Below are 19,132 nucleotides of genomic sequence, written 5' to 3'. Positions count from 1 at the left end.
AGAGAGAGAGAGAAAAGCACCCATGTTAGTTTTAGGTGATCATACATTTATCAGTGGAAATGATATATTGGAGACTTAGAGCAGCTCTTAATCCTAAATCTAACATTCAGGAAATAATGTGGAATTGCCAAAAACCTGAAAATTAATCTTATTCTTATATTTTTGAACTTGTAAAATATCAGTGGCAACACTTATATTATGATTTTAAAAACACTTAATAAATGCTTCTACAGGATTTGAATATAGTTGCATTAAGTTTATTCAGTGTTGTGGCTTATTTTCTTTTTAGATGGTCCCCGGCCATCACAGAAAGAGATCATATCACTTCGGGCTTTTATGTTACTTTTTCTGAAACAGCTCATATTAAAGGTAAAAGAACTTTATTTTATAGTTGCAAATGTATTGGGCAAAAAGGAACTATTGTCAAAGTTTAAAAATCATTGTCATTAATTTATTAAGAATGCCTTTTCATGTTGCTTTACAAACTCTGTAAAAGTACCATTGTTTTGCACTTACCGTTTGGTCGAATACATACTGAGATGACCCATGCTAAGTATGGATGTGCTAAAAGAGATGCACCAGATGAAGCAAGGAATATGTGAAAAAAAAAAAAAAGCAGGAATACCTTATTCTAGAAAATGATATGTGTTCCATTTTAGCTAAGATTGCAGAGTGTTCTGACATGAAGGGCTTTAAAAGGTGATTTAAAGGGAATACACAAACAGTCTTAGGACAGTACACATACACGTTTGTGATCCCACAAACCCCCGAATTTCCATTGTTTTAGGGAAGCAGTAGATAACAAGAACACGGTAGCATGAAATCATCACAGTATAGTAGCTTCCCCTGAGACAAGGTCTTATCCATGTTGTAGCTGGCCTTAAACCAGCAGACATCTCCCTGTTTCTGCTTTCTGAGATCTGCGTCTAAAAGCTGTGCTGCTTTCCTGACTCTAAGTTTTAACATTTTTAATATCTAAATAGTTACTTCTGAAATCCAAATAAAATAATATTTAAATTATGAAACAAGGCAGAATTTTATTGAACACATTGCTTTTAAGTTTCTGTTTACTTTTATATCCTTGATTTTGATGCCTTTCTTCAAAGTCATAATTTCTTATTTTCATTAACTAATGAAATATTTTTAATCAGGATCGAGGAGTGAAAGAAGATGAACTTCAGAGTATATTAAATTATTTACTTACAATGCATGAGGTAGGGTAGAACATATTTTTTATCTTTCATTTTAATTATTTTATTTAAAGATTTGGAGCAATTTTTAACCCAATTTTTTATTTCTTACTATGCAGGATGAAAATATCCATGATGTATTACAGTTATTAGTGGCCCTAATGTCAGAACACCCAGCCTCAATGATACCAGCATTTGATCAAAGAAATGGAATAAGGTATAATTATAATATCAGCGTTATCAGTTGTGTACCCTAGACGATTCTATGAATGAAGAAGTGGGACGAGGGAAAAGCTGCCAGTTCTTACATTTTTGAGGAGCTAAATAACTGTATCGAAGTGGTCTCAATTATGAAGCTGAATGATTGTAATTTGCTGCAATGCAGACCTTGCATAGTAGGAAAGGCAGATTTATTTGTTTTTTTTTTTCACGAGAGGACAATAAAGAACATGGTACATTTCAGAAAAAAATAAGATGTGAGAAAGTTTTGGAGAACTAGAGATGAGATACCTGCAGACCAAGCATACTCAGTGATCTGTATTTATATTTAAATTATATATATTAATGTATATAGATATGATTTATAGTTGGTAATATGAATGAGAAGGGAAAAACTAGTGTAGTGCAACCATCAGAAAATATTTTACTTGTCGTTCTTAGAGGTGATTCTGTGAGGCAGGAGTGAGGTGTAATAGTGAGAATTACAGATTTGAAAGATGTTTTTAGAACCAAAGACCAAAATTAAAATAATCTGAAAAGTGACTCTAGTTGTGGCAATTATGAATTATTTGCCGATAAGAGAAGCATGGTTTCTAGATTAGAATTTTTACGAATGTAAACCTATAATTTAGCTCCTAGCAATTCCTTAAAGAAAAACTTTTTTACCCTCTCAGCAGAATGAACAAAAATAAAAAGAATGAATTTCATGTAATTCTTGTTCTATTTTACTTGTGGTGCTGAGGCTCAAACCCACAGCATTACACATGGAAGACAAAGCTTACTGCTGAGCTACATCTGTAGACCCAGTTTTCTGTTATTTTAGTTGGACATAAGAAGCTCTGGTGATGATGCACCATTGAACTGTGTAGCTAATATCGTGACATACTTATATAGGTGAGGTCTGAAACAAGCAGTTTTGGTCAATACAGTGAATTTGAAAAGGGAAGTTAGGATTATTACTATTTACATCCCATGGTAGGATTCACCAGTGGATATGTCTGTGATTTTTCTCTTGCTGTATTATCTCTGTGTTTGGCCCTTTTCTAATACTAATAATAATCTCTAAATTTTCAGAACAGAGAAATAACAAGGTAGGTGTCTGCCTGTGGTTCACTTAGCAATCACAGTTGGATAAAGTCAACCTGTTCGCGTGCTGAGCGCCCTGACAGAAGTTGAGATACTGTCTAAGTATATAGCCAGGAATTTTTCCCAGTGTGGTGGAAAGCAATATGTGTATTCATAAAGTACTTTTTTCTTTGCAATATTAGTTAGGTACTTAAAAGATCATTTGTTTTTTAGGGTGATCTACAAATTATTGGCCTCTAAAAGTGAAAGTATCTGGGTCCAAGCGCTGAAAGTTCTGGGATATTTTTTGAAGCATTTAGGTCATAAGTAAGTTGATGTTTTCATAATGAATTACAGAAATTATTATTGAAATTTTTATGAGTTTTGCACTTCAGTTTTAGCCTATGAAAATTTATTTTAATACACAGTAACTATGGACAATGTAAAAATGGTAAATGTGTCTTTGTAAAGTAATATTTAATAAATAGTAGATGTTGGAACAAGATTATAATTCAATTAGTTAATTTCTGCATTCCTGTGTAGATAAATTACAAACTTTGACAATATAATGATATAGAGTTGTTAATATGGAGTACACATCTATATGAGTAAAATGAAAACTTCTCCAAGAACATTGAGTTCTCCAGGGAATGGCAGAGACATACACACTGACACGATAAATTTATTTAAATTGTGTCTATTCTTTTCTAACAGCGAACCTCATTGACATTTTGTGATTGTGTATCTGATAACACGTTTCCCAAAACTCTTTTTTCTTAAGCAACTACTGAGCATGTTGTCCAGAACATAAGTATTCTTTTGTAAAGTGTTCTTTTGTAAGACTGTACTCTGTGCAAATGAACATGATTGGTACTGTCTTCAGTGTTGCTGCCTTGTAATTTCCCAAAACTCGGTGCTGCTAGTTTTGTCTAGTGCCTAAGGAAAGAAGTGACCCTGGCCGTATGTCGCTCTAAAACACGACTGTAGACTAAAAGCAAAAGAGATACTGCCACAAAATTTGTGAGCACGTGAGAAATTGTTTCTGTGAATAATTCTTAGAAAAATTAATGAGAACATTTCAGCCAATTTAGAATGAGTGGAAAATACTAATTACTGCTGGAAAACACTGGATAAAAATTTTTAACAGAAAAAAATAAGAAGAAAACAAGCAGAAAAACCAGAATATTTTGACTTTTTTTTTTTTTTTTTTTTTTTTGAGACAGGGTTTCTCTGTGTACCCTTGACTGTCCTGGACTCACTTTGTAGAAGAGGCTGGCCTCGAACTCAGCGAGATCTGCCTGCCTCTGCCTCTGCCTCCCCGAATGCTGGGCTTAAAGGTGTGCACCGAGCTAATTTTCAGTTTTTTATGACCAAATAATGCAAAAATGACATAACCAGAGTGATGGGGAAGACTGAATAAAACAGGAACATGGAATAAGTCCAGAAATTCAAAGGATTTTCATAGAAGCCAGCGTATGAAAAAGGAGAAATAATATCCTAAAAGTTTGATGGTGAAAGAGAGAAGTCAAGTGACAGTAAACAGTCTGACTGTTGTAACTTAATAGTTGTGAAATACTATCTAAAAAATAGAGCATTGTTTGCCAGTTAAAAGTTTGAAAGGTATGTAGTTTTAAAACAATTATAAAACTTTCAAAATATTGAGTATCTGTGTGGATAAAACCAAAAAGAATACATACAATGGAACTCTTAAAAGGGAACTGTAACTTTAAAAATGTTGTATATAACCACAGACATCACTTGTAAAAATAAATGTAAAACATTTAACATCACCATTCTAAGAAAAAAAGTTACAATTGATTGCAGAAGTAAACAGTCCTGTTTGTGTGTATAATACTCAATGACTGAAAGAGACAGGTAGAGATAAAAGGTGAGCAGGGAAGACCACCTAAGTGCAAAGCAAACAATGGGAGGCTCCTCATACTTACATTCGGCCTACTAGCACACAAGCCAAGAAGCAGTAGCTGGGTGTGGATAACGTATATTTTATAGTGTTGAAGGTTAAATCGCCCATAAAATAGAATTTAGAACCACTTGTAATTTAAAACTTCAAGATAGACACCTATTTTAGTCTGCAAAACTCAAAAGGAAAAATATCCAAATAAGATGAACATGATATACCTTCACATATCATGTGAACATTTCCAGAAGTTGTAGTAGACCTAAATACAAAGCTCTAAAATGTTGAAACAAACTGACATTTTCTTCTGAACATGAAATAACTTGAAATGAGAACAAAATTCACAAATCAATTCTGTTATCTAAATATTTAAAAGTTGGGGCTGTAGTGATGACTCAGCCGTTAAGGGCACTTGCTGCTCTCTGGAGGAGCCAGGTTCTTTTCCAGCACCTGCACAGTGGCTCATAGCCATATGTAAACGCTGTTCCAGAGGTTCCATTGTTCCCTTCCAGTCTCCAGGAGCACTGCTTGCACGTGATGCACAGACATACATGCAGGCAAAGTACCTTCACATAGAAGATAAAAGCTTAGAGGATCAGACATAGCTGTCATATAGAAAAAGGAAATACAGGAAAGAATGATGATACAGGGATTTTCGAACAAACAAGAAACAAAAACAAACTCACAAATGAATTGAGTGAATGCTGAAAGAGGGAAGTAGCAATTAATGGTTTAAAAAATAGCAAAAATGATAAAGGCTAATTTTTAAGTAAAAGAATTACAAATTATAATTTAAATCCCAAGAAAAAGGGAAAATGAATATATAAGCCATATTTACTAGAGATATGAAAATCATTTTCCCCAGTAACTAATACTTCCTGAAAGCACCGTTTTACCATTTATGCCTGGCATCCTGTCGGGTACTGTCTTGGCACCTGTAGGACACTCATAAAGCCAGCAGATCGACAGTGCTGTGAATCATGCCGCAGGGTATGCCATATGTTCAACTGTAAAACAAACTACAGAGCTATACGTCAGACAAAAATAAAATACAAAAAACAAAGCAAAAACGTTAGTCTTCAGCCTGGTATTTCTATTGTTAAAACGTCAGCCAGGTATTTTCATTATTAACATGTCTACTTCAGAAAAGGCAGAGCGTGTTTCCATTTGTCATTGCCCTTAAGTGTTCTTAACACCATTATTGTGTGGTTAAGTAATAGGAGGAATCCAGAGCCCATGAGCTGTAGAGTAAATAAATGTGAATTTACACAGTTGTCATTTCTTTAACAAACTTCAAAAACAAGTTATTAAATGCTATGACACAATGAGCCCCTTAAATATGATACTCAGAAAACCATATGCAAAAATACATATTTTAGGGTTCATCTTTTTTGGAATGTCTACAGTGAACATAAATGGCTGCTTGGGACTGTCAGTGAGAATGGGAATTACATATAAATGGGACCAAGGAAACTTGCAGAATGATGAACATGCTTTGAAACTGAGTTGTGGGATAGTAGTCAGACACTATGAGTTGTTTAGAGCACTTGTTCCTTTATAGTCCTGCAAAGGAAATTTTACACTGTGTGTATTATTACAGTGGAGTTGTTTAAAGATTTGAAAAGAAGGTTTTAAAGCTCTTAGAAAGTGTACTTTAAATCAGTTTTGATTAGGGAAAAACTTAAAGCACACAGCCAAGTTAATAAATCTGGTGATTAAAGGAAAAGCATTTTTAAAAATGCCTTTTAAAGTACCATATTTTTTTAAAAGAAGATTCAGGATATATCAAATTTAGGATGAAATCATTTTATATATGTAATTTGTGACCGTGCAAATATAACAAGGAAATGAAAACGATTGAGGAGACAAATATACAAAGAAAAGTCTTTGCAGAGGAAATCGGACTCGATGATAAACAGGAAGAATGTAAAAGAAAAAAGTGTCTTTAATACTCATTAAAGTGACAGACTTAAAAACGTTTGACTTTAGCAGGTGTTGCCAAGAAAGTTACATCACTGGAAATTTTATAATTATTAGGGAAATTATATATTGATATCCTGATGTTAGAAAACAATTTAATACAATTTTAAAAGGTAGATACTTAGGCTGTATGCCTAAGTCATTCCCTTCATAGTGGAGAAGACTGTTACTTAGCCTACAAATGTCCATGCAACATTGCTGCTAATAGTAAAACATCAGAGACGGCATGCTAGACCAGAAGCAGGAGAAAAGATAATCGCATGAATATGTGTTCACATGCTGTTACAAAATTCAGTCACCTAATGTTCTTTAGGGGTGAAACTTAATGACTTTAAACTACCTTTGAAATATTACTGTAAGCAATAAAGTTGTGAAAGGGAACACTGTACAGAACCATTCTTTTCAATACTAAAATATTCAGAAGCTAAGTTACAAATTTAGAAATGTAGGCCTCTTTAAGAAAATTATAAGACTTATGTAGAAATCAGAAACTTAAGTTATGCCATCAGAACATGAGGAGAATGGATCACTAACAGACACACCATTTTGTGACTGCCTAGTTTTAACACAGTTTCTTCTTAAAATAAAAAAAAAAAAAGTTAAGAGTAGGGAGGTGGCAAAGTCAGTAATGTGCCCCTTCCAGAAGCATGAGAACTTGAGATTGGATCCCTAGCACCCATGTAAAAACCAGGTGTGATGGTACATGTGTGTAACCCTCGTCCTGTAGGACAGTCCATGATGTCTTCTGATGCTTATGTCTTATGAGCTTCTGAAACAGTGACATCAGATAGGGACCAAGTATTCATATACAAGAGCCTACGGGGTACATCTCACATGCACACCAAAGCAGGAGGGAAACATTGTGATGAATGGAAGTAAACAAAACAGTGTTTCTTTAATCTGTGGACACCTGCAGACATAGTACTGATGGGAAGCAGGATTATTTCTCTGTGAGCACAATATAAGTGCATGTGTTTACTCTTACCATTCTTTAGATTGTTTTTATTCCAAGATCCCTTACAAACTAGATTACAGACCTGGAATTACATGTTCTGGTTAGGGTTAAAAATCTAAAAACCTCTAGATAATTACTATAATCTGGGAATAATAACTTCCAGTCATATATGGTTATGTAATTTGAGTATGTTTCATAGTTTAATTGTTTGGAGAATTTTCTTGAGAACTGTTTAAATAAAGTGGCAGGATATTAGTAGATAGCTGTGTTATAAACTGTTGCTGCTTTTTGAAGAAGGAAGATGATAAAGTAATTAATTGTATGAGTCTGCATGTTTATAAGAGATGTTTAGCCCAGAGTCATGTGATCGTAGGCTCCACTGTGCCTCACAGTTTTTCCCTCCATTCTCTCCAGGCGAAAAGTTGAAATTATGCATACTCATAGTCTCTTCACTCTTCTTGGAGAAAGGTTGATGCTGCATACAAACACTGTGACTGTCACTACATACAACACACTTTATGAGGTAAAGTGAAAAAAAAAACTGACAAAAATTCTTAGCGTGGCGTATATGTTGGAAACTTTTTTTATGTGATGGAAATCACTACTTGAACCAATTAATATCCTAATGGCTACAGATAAGGATGAATACTTTGCTGGTTGTTTTTCTTTGGTTGTTTGTTTTCAACTTGACACAAAACCTAGATATCTCTGGGAAAAGGGAATCCTAATTGAGAAATTAAGATTGGCCTGTGGAAAGGCTCGTGATATGCTACTGTGGGTGGAGCCACCCTTGGGCAGATAGGTAGTCCTGGGTTGTGTCAAAAAACAAAAATCAAACATGGTTGAGCAAATGTCCTTATTGTGTACTTGAGCCTCTTTTGGATATATGCCTAGGACTGGTATACCTGGATCTTGAGGAAGCGCTATTCCTTTTTGTCTGAGAACGCGCCAGATTGATTTCCAGAGTGGTTGTACCAGTTTACATTTCCACCAGCAGTGGAGGAGGGTTCCCCTTTCTCCACAACCTCTCCAGCATGTGTTGTCACTTGAGGTTTTGATCTTGGCCATTCTGATGGGTGTAAGGTGAAATCTCAGGGTAGTTTTGATTTGCATTTTCCTGATGGCTAATGACGTTGAACATTTCTTTAAGTGTTTCTCTGCCATTTGATATTCCTCTATCGAGAATTCTCTAAGGCAAAGAGGATGGACACCAGAAGAAGAAGAAAACAGGAAACAAGTTAGGAGCCTCCCACAGAAGGCCTCTGAAAGGCTCTGCCCTGCAGACTATCAAAGCAGATGCTGAGACTTATGGCCAAACTTTGGGCAGAATGCAGGGAATCTTTTGAAAGAAGTGGGAAATAATAGATCTGGAGAGGACAGGAGGTTCACAAGGAGAGCAACAGAACCAAAAAATTTGAGCACAGGAGTCTTCCCTGAGACTCATACTCCAACCAACTACCATGCATGGAGATAACCTAGAACCCCTGCAGAGATGTAGCCCATGGCAGTTCAGTGTCCAAGTGGGTTCCATAGTAATGGGAACAGGGACTGCTTCAGACATGAACTGATTGGCCTGCTCTTTGATCACCTCCCCCTGAGGGGGGAGCAGCCTTAACAGGACACAGAGGAAGACAATGCAGCCACTCCTGATGAGACCGAACAGACTAGGATCAGAAGGAAGAAAAAGAAACCCTCCCCTACCAGTGGACTTGGGGAGGGCCATGCGTGGAGAAGGGGAAGGAAGGAAGGGATTGGGAGGGGAGGTGGGACGGAACTAGAGGGGGGGATACAAAGTAAATAAAGTATAATTAAAACAAAACAAAACAAACAAACAAACTAAAAAAGGCAGGCAGGCTGAGCATGCCATAGATAGCAAGCCAGAAAGCAGCTTTTCTCCATTGCCTCCTCTCTAGTTCCCACTTTGAGTTTCTGCCCTGACTTCCCTCAGAGATGGAGTGTGACCTGAGAGTTTTTTTTTTTAATACTTATTTATTTATTTATCTTTTATTTTATTTTTATTTATTTATTTTTATTTTTTATCTTTATTAATTACACTTTATTCCCTTTGTATCCCCCCTGCGGTTCTCTCCCTCCTCCCATCCCAATCCTTCCCTTCCTCCACCCCCTGCATGCATGCCCCTCCCCAAGTCCACTGATAGGGGAGGTCTTCTTTTCCTTCTGATCCTAGTCAATTAGGTCTCATCAGGAGGACTCTTGCTAAAATGCTCAATTCCTATCCAGAAGGGCAAAGAGGCTGGACATCAGAAGAAGGAGAAAAGAGGGAACAAGTCAGGAGCCTGATACAGAGGACCTCTGAAAAGCTCTGCCCTGCAGACTATCAATGCAGATGCTGAGACTTATGGGCAACCTTTGGGCAGAGTGCAGGGAATCTTAGGAAAGAAGTGGGAAACAGTAAGATCTGGAGAGGCCAGGAACTCTACAAAGAGAGCAACAGAACCAAAAAATTTGAGCACAGGGGTCTTTCCTGAGACTGATACTCCAACCAAGGACTATGCATGGAGATAACCTAAGACCCCTGCACAGATGTAGCCCATGGCAGTTCAGTATACAAGTGGGTTTCATTGTAATAGGAACAGGGACTGTCTCTGACATGAACTGATTGGCCTGCTCTTTAATTACCTCCCCCTGAGGGGGAAGCAGCATTACCAGGCCACAGAAGGTGACCTGAGAGTTTTAAGCTGAAAATAAACTCTGTTCCCTAAGTTGCTTTTGGTCATGTTGCTTTTTTTTTTTTTTTCTTTTTTTTGTCACAACAATAGAAACCCTAACTGAAACAAATGCATTGTTTATGGTTTCCTTCTTTTGGAAACACTTGTACATGTAATTGTTTTGTAATGTCCTCTCTTGGTCTAAGGACTTTTCTTTTAGCATATGTTTACTGGTTTGCTTCATAATCTTCTGACACAGACAGTGTTCACACATACTGTCAATATTAGCTCTACTTCCACATCCGGTCCTCCTCTCCCTTTCTAACATGCCATGGTTACCCACTGTAGGATAGAGGTGACACTCCTAGGAAGTGCAGTTAAGAACCATCTGTAAAAGTGCTGTCTTGAATTATGTTAAAATCTCACCATTTCCATATAGGAACGCTCTCTCAACCCTTCTAACAGGGTGTCTTGTTCACTGTTCTATTGTTGTGAAGAAACACCCCGACCAAGGCAACTCCTTCAAAGGAAAGCATTTAATTGGGGGCTTGCTTACAGTTTCTGGAGGTTTCTTCGTTATCATCATGACCAGGAGCACAGCTGCATGCTGGCAGGTGCTAGAGCAATATCGGAGAATTTTCAGACAGAGAGGGTAACACTGTGCCTGGTGGCTTTTGAATCTCAGTGTCCTTCCCCCCAGGGACACACCTTCTCTAACAAGTACAAACCTACCCAACAAGGCCACGCTTCTATTCTTTCCAAATAGTCCACTAGCTGGGGACTAAACGTGAATAAAATAGCCCATGGCACCAATCACATTCAAACACCCTGCAAAGTAACCTGCACGTACATGCCTGACAGATGCCAGTAAGTTGCCAGGACTGTTTCTGTCTATTAATCTTGATTCTGTTTTTTCACTTGGTCTTCAGTGAACTTTTCTTGCATCTGTAGTGTGTTGCCAAATACACAAATGAAGGGTATTTACTATTATTATTTTAAGTGTTGACTTTAGTCAAAAGCAAATATATAATAAATACATATATAATATATATACATATTATATATATATATATATATATATATATATAATATGACATGTGAAATGTATGTGAGATGCAGATTTTACTAGCTGGATTCTGCTTGGCTTATCAGTCCCTCCAGCAGTGATGCTGGCTTCTCTTGACCTGGTACTTTGTAGTGCAGTAATTTAAGAGTGATTCACAAGACACTTGACTAAAAAGCCTTACTGAAATTTTACTTCTTTTCAAAAAAAAAAAATAGTGTGTTCCTGTCATTTCCAAATAGAAAAACATTATTTCTAAACTCACAATTTCAAGAGACGTTGGATTGTTAATTCTTTGTTATGGATGTAGACAGGAAGACCTTGTTTCTCATACATTGGAGCTACAGTATACCAAAATGCTCATCAACAATATTAATCTCAGAAGAGCAGCTCTTGGGAAATATAAAAGACAATATATTATCATTTTAGTTTTTTTTTTTTTAGTTTTCAAAATATTATGGTGTAAATTCTAACTCCATTTTTTAATGTAAACTATGGTACAAAGTTGGTTCCATTCTAGGTTCTCCAGTGGGATAGTTCAAATGTTTTTAGTATCCAAAAGTAGAGTTGTCTAGGAATCGAAATATGCATGGGTATAGTCATGAATGACTTTGCAACATCATTACCCTAGTAAATAGATTTTATAGGAATATCACCCATATTACTCTAATTAATGCATGCTGACCTTTGCACTACTGCACCAGAGAAATGTAACTCCTCTTTGCTATTAAACACCACGTTTTACTCAGTGTGATATACGATAAGAGCTCATATGCATTCATTATAAACACATAAATAAAATGTATCTGTGCCTCCATTACTGCTCAAAAGTATAAAGATTCTGTTTCACACTGCAGCTTTTATGGAGTATCATCTTATATGTAGCCTTCAGCTCTTAATATTTACTGTATGTAGATTCCTATTGTATCTTTTTACTGTAGTATATTGATTTACAGATGGTAAAGGTAGCCATTTCTGATGATGAGACAGTAGCAATATTAAGGCTTTTTGGATTATATTATTCTCAGAAGGAGCCATGGATAGTATGACTCAAATAGCCTGTATTTCAGTAAGACTGCATTACAGGAAAGTTTGGCTATATTTGGTCCCCAGGCCTTCATTTTCTGACCCTTGATGTGTAGCATTCCTTCTTGCTATTTTATGTCATTCTTTACCTGCTACCTTATGCAAGTTTGGCATTGGTAAGATCATGGCCTGTCTGTTTTATTGCTTCTGAGTTTAACATGCTAACTTTTGTTATTATTCCTCCAATTGCTTGGCTGGTAGGTTCTATCAGCTATCAATGGCATGTTGATTTATGCAAGTTTTCTTTTTTAAGTAGTATATGAAGAACTGAATAAATACCCATAGAGTGGATTGCACTGTGCAGTGTGGTGAGGTAGTTTCCTTCTGTTCCTCATTTGTGTTTTGAGACAGTGTCCGATACTGTATTTCTTCATAATAGTAACTCCCTTTTGTTGGGTGCTAATTAGGACATCATCCTCTGTGAATGCTATGTACCTATTAGTTCAGGTACATATGGTTACTATTGTTTTTATTGCCTCTTAAAACAGACACACTGAGACTCAACAGATTAAATAATTTGTTCCAGGTAATACCACTAGCATATACTCACGAAATAAGTAGGTTACATGTACCTAAGAGGAAAAAAATAGCAAAATTTCCTTCAAAAATTTCATTTGAACTAAAACTTTGCTACAATGTCAGATCTGGCCTCTGAATGCTGATGTCTTGTATTGATGTACTTTGTATCTTCGTCTTCAAACCAATTGTTGCATATCTGGGTTTTTTAGCGTCTACTTAGTGAATTTTTCTCCATCTGCTTGTTTTCACTTATTATTGACAATAGAATAGAAAATCAGTACAGTTAGTAAACCCTCACATGGAAATAATAGTGCAGTATAATGTAATATTTTAAATTTGGAAGTTAATTACATGCCTCTAGTCTTAAAAGTAGAACATACCATGTTCATGGACACGTTTGCATTTCTGTCAGACTTCCCAAGATTGGCTCACTGCCACATCTTACCAAGTATCTGTACATGTTTTTCTCCTGGTATCCAGGCTTGAGTCTCTGTTTAAGTCTTTACTAAGCAAAGCCAGGCTGTTACTGACTCTATTTGAGTGAAGGACACTCAGTAGGTATGGTTCCTCTGACAGTGTATGATTCAGAGATTTGGAAATGGAATTAAAAACGTCCGGGGCTCTCTTATTGATTAGTCAATATGTATGTCTTTTAAGTGGCAAACATTATGACTAGAAATAAGGTTTGAAGGACTCAGCGTTATTCATGAACTCATTTCTAAAGTCAGGATTAATGTAAATATACTGAAAATTAGAAAGACAGTGTCTGGTTGTTCAGTCCTGCTGATCCTACTCAGCAGTATAAGTTTCTTCACTTAAGCTTTAGTCAGCACTCTCAACAGAACGTGTTAAATTGTGAAATTGTCTTTGAATGAATTGCTGTTTCTGGGTAATGACAGTTTTAAGATTGCATCATTTTGGGCTGCTGTCATCTGTTGAAAAAAAAAAACAAAACAAAACTAAACCCAGGATAGAATTAATTGACAGTAATCAATTATGTGATATATTTAAGTCAGTATTCGGAAAATTAGGATAAAATATTTCTTTTTTTTCTTAGTTCTTGTTTTTTTAATTTTATTTTTTTCTTATCAGTTACATTTTATTAACTCTGTATCCCAGCGGTATCCCGCTCCCTCATTCCCTCCCAATCCCACCCTCCCTCCCTCATATCCACCGTGCCTCTTTCCAAGTCCACTGATGGGGGGACCTCCTCCCCATTCATCCGATCCTGTTTTATCAGGTATCTTCAGGACTGGCTGCAAAACCCTCCTCTGTGGCCTAACAGGACTGCTCCTCCCTTGTGGGCGGGGGAAGTCAAAGAGCCAGCCATTGAGTTCCTGTTAGAAATAGTCCTTGTTCCCCTCACTATGGGAAACCAATTGGTTACTGAGCTACCACAGGCTACATCTGAGCAGAAATTCTAGGTTATATCCATACATGGTCCTTGGTTGAATGTCAGTCTCAGAAAAGACCCTGTGCCCAGATATATTGGTCCTTGTGGAGCTCCTATCCTTTCCCCATCATACTAACTCCCCTTCTTTCATATGATTCCCTGTACTCTGCCGAAGGTTTGGTCATGAGTCTTTGTATCTGCTTTGAAAACACTGCTTGTTAGAGTCTTTCAGATGCCCTCAGTAGACTCCTGTCATACGTTCAATGCACATCCCATCTGTCTTTCTAAACGAGGATTGATCATCTTACCCCATGTCTGCTCTCTTGATTAACTTTTTTAGGTGTATAAATTTCATTATGTTCATCATATCTTATAGGTCTATATAAGTGAGTATATACCGTGTTTGTCTTTCTCCTTCTGGGATATTTCACTTAGAATGATCTTTTCTACTTTTTGATTGCTGAGTAGTATTCCATTGTGTAAATGCACCACAATTTCTGTACCCATTCCTCCGTTGATGGACATCTGGGTTGTTTCCAGGTTCTGGCTATTACAAATAAAGCTGCTATAAACATGGTTGAACAAGTATCCCTTTTGTGTACTTGAGCAAAGTTTGGGTATATACCTAGCAGTGGTATAGCTGGGTCTTGAGGAAGCACTAGTCCTAATTGTCTGAGAAAGCACCAGATAGATTTCCAAAGTGGTTGTACCAGTTTACATTCCCACCAGCAGTGGAGGAGGGTTCTCCTTTCTCCACAACCTCTCCAGCATGTGTTGTCACTTGAGTTTTTCATCTTGGCCATTCTGATAAAATATTTCATGGTGACTTTAAATATCATATTTGAGATGATATGTACATAAAAAAGTGACCGTTGAACTATCAAGTCAGGCTTTTTCAGCAAGTATTTTTTTTCTCTTATTTTATTTTATTTTTTTAAATATTAGTTACAGTTTATTAACTTTGTATCCCAGCTGTAGTCTACTCCCAATTTCACCATCCCTCCCTCATCTCCTCCCTGCCCCTTTCCAAGTCCACAGATAGAGGAGGTCTCCTCCCCTTCCATCTGACCCTAGCTTATCAGGTTTCTTCAGGACTGGCCACAGTGTCCACCTCTGTGACCTAGCAGAGCTGCTCCTCCCTTGGAGGGGGGTGGTCAAAGAACCAGCCATTGAGTTCATGTCAGAAATAGACCCTGTTCCCCTTACTAGGGAAATCCACTTGGATACTGAACTATCATTGGCTACATCTGAGCAGGGGTTCTAGGTTATATCTATACATGGTTCTTGGTCTCATAGAAGACCCCTGTGCCCAGATATATTTGGTCCTTGTGGAGCTCCTGTCCTTTCCAGGTCATAATAACTCCCCCTTCTTTCATATGATTCCCTGCACTCTGCCCAAGGTTTGGTTATGAGTCTCAGCATCTGCTTTGATACACTGCTAGGTAGAGTCTTTCAGAGGCCATCTGTGGTAGGCTCCTGTCCTATTACTTGTTTTCTCCTACTTCCAATGTCCATCCCATTTGTCTTTCTAAGTGAAGATTGATCATCTTACCCCAGGTCCTCTTTCTTGTTTATCTTTGGTGTACATATTTTAATATGTTTATCCTATCTTATAGGTCTAGTACCCACTTGTAAGTGAGTATAGACCATGTGTGTCTTTCTGCTTCTGGAATACCTCACTCAGGATGATCTTTTCTAGATCCCACCATTTGCCTGCACATTTCATGATTTCCTTGTTTTTAATTGCTGAGTAGTATTCCATTGTGTAAATGCACCACAATTTCTGTATCTATTCCTCTTTTGAAGGACATCTGGGTTATTTCCTTGTTCTGGCTATTACGAATAAAATTGCTACAAACATGGTTGAGCAAATGTCCTTGTTGTGTACTTGAGCATCTTTTGAATGTATGCCTAGGAGTGGTATAGCTGGATCTTGAGGAAGCACTATTCCTAGTTGTTTGAGAAGGCGCCAGATTGATTTCTAGAGTGGTTTTACAAGTTTACATTCCCACCAGCAATGGAAGAGTGTTCCCCTTTCTCCACAACCTCTCCAGCATGTGTTGTCACTTGAGTTTTTGATCTTAGCCATTCTAATGAGTGTAAGGTGAAATCTCAGCGTCGTTTTGATTTGCATTTTCCTGATGGCTAAGGACGTTGAGCATTTCTTTAAGTGTTTCTCTGCCATTCTGCATTCCTCTACTGAGAATTCTCTGTTTTGCTCTGTACCCCATTTTTAATTGGATTGCTTGAATTATTGCCTTTTAACTTCTTTAGTTCTTTATATATTCTGGATATCAGCTTTCTGTCAGATATAGGTTTGGTGAAGATCCTTTCCCAGTCAGTAGGCTGTCATTTTGTTCTGATGACAGTGTCTTTTGCTCTACAGAAGCTTTTCAGTTTCATGAGGTCCCATTTATTGATTGTTGCTCTTAGAGCCTGTACTGTTGATGTTCTGTTCAGGAAATTGTCTCCGGTGGCAATGAGTTCTAGGTTTTTCCCCACTTTTTTTTCTAGCAGGCCTACTCTAACAAGACCATACCTCCTAATCCTGCCCAATAGTTTCACCAACTGCTGACCAAGTATCCAAATGTATGAGCCCGTGGGGCCATTCTTCTTTAAACTACCACAGTAGGAAACAGTTCCATACTGAGCATCCCCTGAGTATTTGCTCCTTCCTTGCCTTCTGCAGCCCAAGTGCAGTCATTCTTCCTTGTTGGAAGCTCTTGATTGTAATGGATGCATACTGCCTAGAGGAAGCATTTCTCATCCGTCCTTTATCTTCTGACTCATACACTCTTTGAGCTTACCACCCTAAAGTGTTTCGTGAGCCTTGGAGAAGAGGGTATGAATATCTTCTTTAGGTTTGAACACTTGTCTGTCACTTATTTTCAGCACTTTTCACATCAGTGAGTCTTTGTATTTGCCATCATTCCCTGGAAAGAGAGCTTCTCTGATTAAGGCTGAGAGTGTTAATTGCCTATGGATATAAACATAATATATAGGGCACTTGGATGCTATGTCAATTTAGTTAATCAACAGAGTTTAATTACCCCCTAGTGCCCATAAACTCCCTTGCCATGAGCTTTTGAGCAGGTTCAAAATACCAGCTATTTATTCTTTCTTATGGAATGGGCCTCAAATCTCATCAGTGTGGTTAATTGTCCTCATAACAATCCTGCCAATATTTAAAAAATGTGCATAGCTTTTTGAAAAGGTTCTAGTCAACATTATATAAGTTATGATACAATGAAAATATCTTTTGTCAAAAGCAAATAACAACAAAAATGACCAAGACACCGTTTTTCCAGTGACCTCCTAGGAGTCAGTAAGTCACAAAGGAAGCTACCATTGGTAGCACGTTAGATTAACATCTTGTAGTAGCACAAGGAAAGTGAAATAATTATGAAATAAAATAAAATGTAATGTTTAGCACTGAATTCATACATGTTTCTACTAAATACCACACTTATAAAATGATGTTTATGCTTAGAATTCAGTCCTTCCCTACTTTTTTTTTTAACACAACTGCTACCTGTTAACGTGTTCCTTCATTGCAGGTGCTGAATGCATACAGAGTTCATGAGGGCTTCTCAATCTACATTTGTACATGCCTCATAGAAGTCAGTAGAGCCCTTAGGGACGACTTTAAGTCTTAAACATCATTAAAAGGTTTATACCTATATTCATCTCTCCTATTTATACACACTATTTCCTTCCCTCTTAAAATCTCACATAGGTTCTTAATGACAGTTTACCATTTTTTATTGCTTAATAGAGGCATGCATTTGTGCCTGTCTCCAGAACATTAATTAGGTAAATCGATGCTAGAAACGTAGTTTCACCTAAAATCTTTTCCATCTCTAAACATTAAGCAATGTGTGGGCACAAAACTGGTTCTTAACAAACACATGCTTTAGTCAGTTTCTAAGTACATTTATATAACTTGTAGAAACCTTTCATACTTGAATATGTTACAGTCATGAAAGTGTTTTCGCACAGGGACCCTACAATCTTGTAGCAGGTTTATGGATACACACTACCATTACTTTCCTCAGTATCACATGATAGAACAAAGATTCAAAAGGACAACAGGAAAAGCAGTGGTGCTTTGAACCATGTGACTTATTTTCTTTGGTTGAAAAAGGTTTGAAGACTCATCATAGGGGAACATGGTCTGATGTTTTCCCTACAAGTATGAAGTTATTTTGAGTATCATTATATGTATAATGAGAATTATCTGGACACTTGTACTTTGAGCTCTTGGGGAAAATTGTCATAGAAACCCTTTTAGGTATATAGTAGCCACTGTTCTTTGATATATGTTATTTAAAGAGACTTTTATCTCACATGGCAATTCCATGTAATCACTTATGTTTAAAGAACATTGTTAAGATAGCATTCTGATATGACTTAGTTTAACATTGTTCATTTTAAACTGTGGGTATGAATAATTCTCTCCAGTAGTCATAACTAAAGTAGTAATCGACAAGTATATTATTTCAAGTCAAAACACCATATATATAATACCTCATTTATCTATGTAAAGATATTGTCCTCTGTTTAGCCTGAGGAAAAAAGAAGGGAAAAGCACTTCTCTTCTAGATGTCATGGCTCCCTTCTCCTCAGAAGCCATCATCCCTATACCCTAAATTATTCTTTCCCATCTATCTTTTACCTTAGAGCTCTGCAGAGCCACTCAAAAAATTAACAGTGATTTTTTTTTTTTGCTTCACTATGTTTGTATTGATTTTATATTGAAATGTTTTTTGAAAAGTTTATTCAGTCTCTGCAGGACCCCCAGGGCCCAGTTTTTTGTTTGTTTGTTGTCTCTGTTGCTCTCCTTGTGGAGCTCCTGTCCCCTCCAGGTCTTTCTATCTCCCTCTTCTTTCATGAGATTCCCTGCACTCTGCCCAAAGTTTGGCTCTGTGTCCCAGCCTCTGCTTTGATACCTCCATCAGTAGAGTCTTTCTGTGGTCCTCTGTGGAAGGCTCCTGTCCTGCTTCCTGTCTTTTCCCTCTTCCAATGTCTATCGCATTTGCCCTTCTGAATGAGGATTAAGCATCTTCCCTAGGGTC

General features: G+C 37.1%; 1 protein-coding gene across 1 annotated transcript in view; it reads left to right on the top strand.

The window, feature by feature from the left end:
* Positions 1-19,132, top strand: part of Nbea (neurobeachin) — a 509,877-nt gene that overhangs the window by 131,699 nt on the left and 359,046 nt on the right. Inside the window, exons 14-18 of the mRNA XM_055596761.1 lie at positions 290-369; positions 1,152-1,214; positions 1,310-1,407; positions 2,709-2,801; positions 7,742-7,850. Coding sequence (XP_055452736.1) covers positions 290-369; positions 1,152-1,214; positions 1,310-1,407; positions 2,709-2,801; positions 7,742-7,850 — 443 coding nt within the window. The remainder of the gene's footprint in view (positions 1-289; positions 370-1,151; positions 1,215-1,309; positions 1,408-2,708; positions 2,802-7,741; positions 7,851-19,132) is intronic.

Source organism: Psammomys obesus, unplaced genomic scaffold (genome assembly GCF_907164565.1).
Source record: "Psammomys obesus unplaced genomic scaffold, mPsaObe1.curated_primary_1811, whole genome shotgun sequence".
Taxonomy (NCBI): Eukaryota; Metazoa; Chordata; class Mammalia; order Rodentia; family Muridae; genus Psammomys; species Psammomys obesus.
Note: the sequence above shows the minus strand (reverse complement) of the source record. Positions and strands in the feature narration are given on the sequence as shown.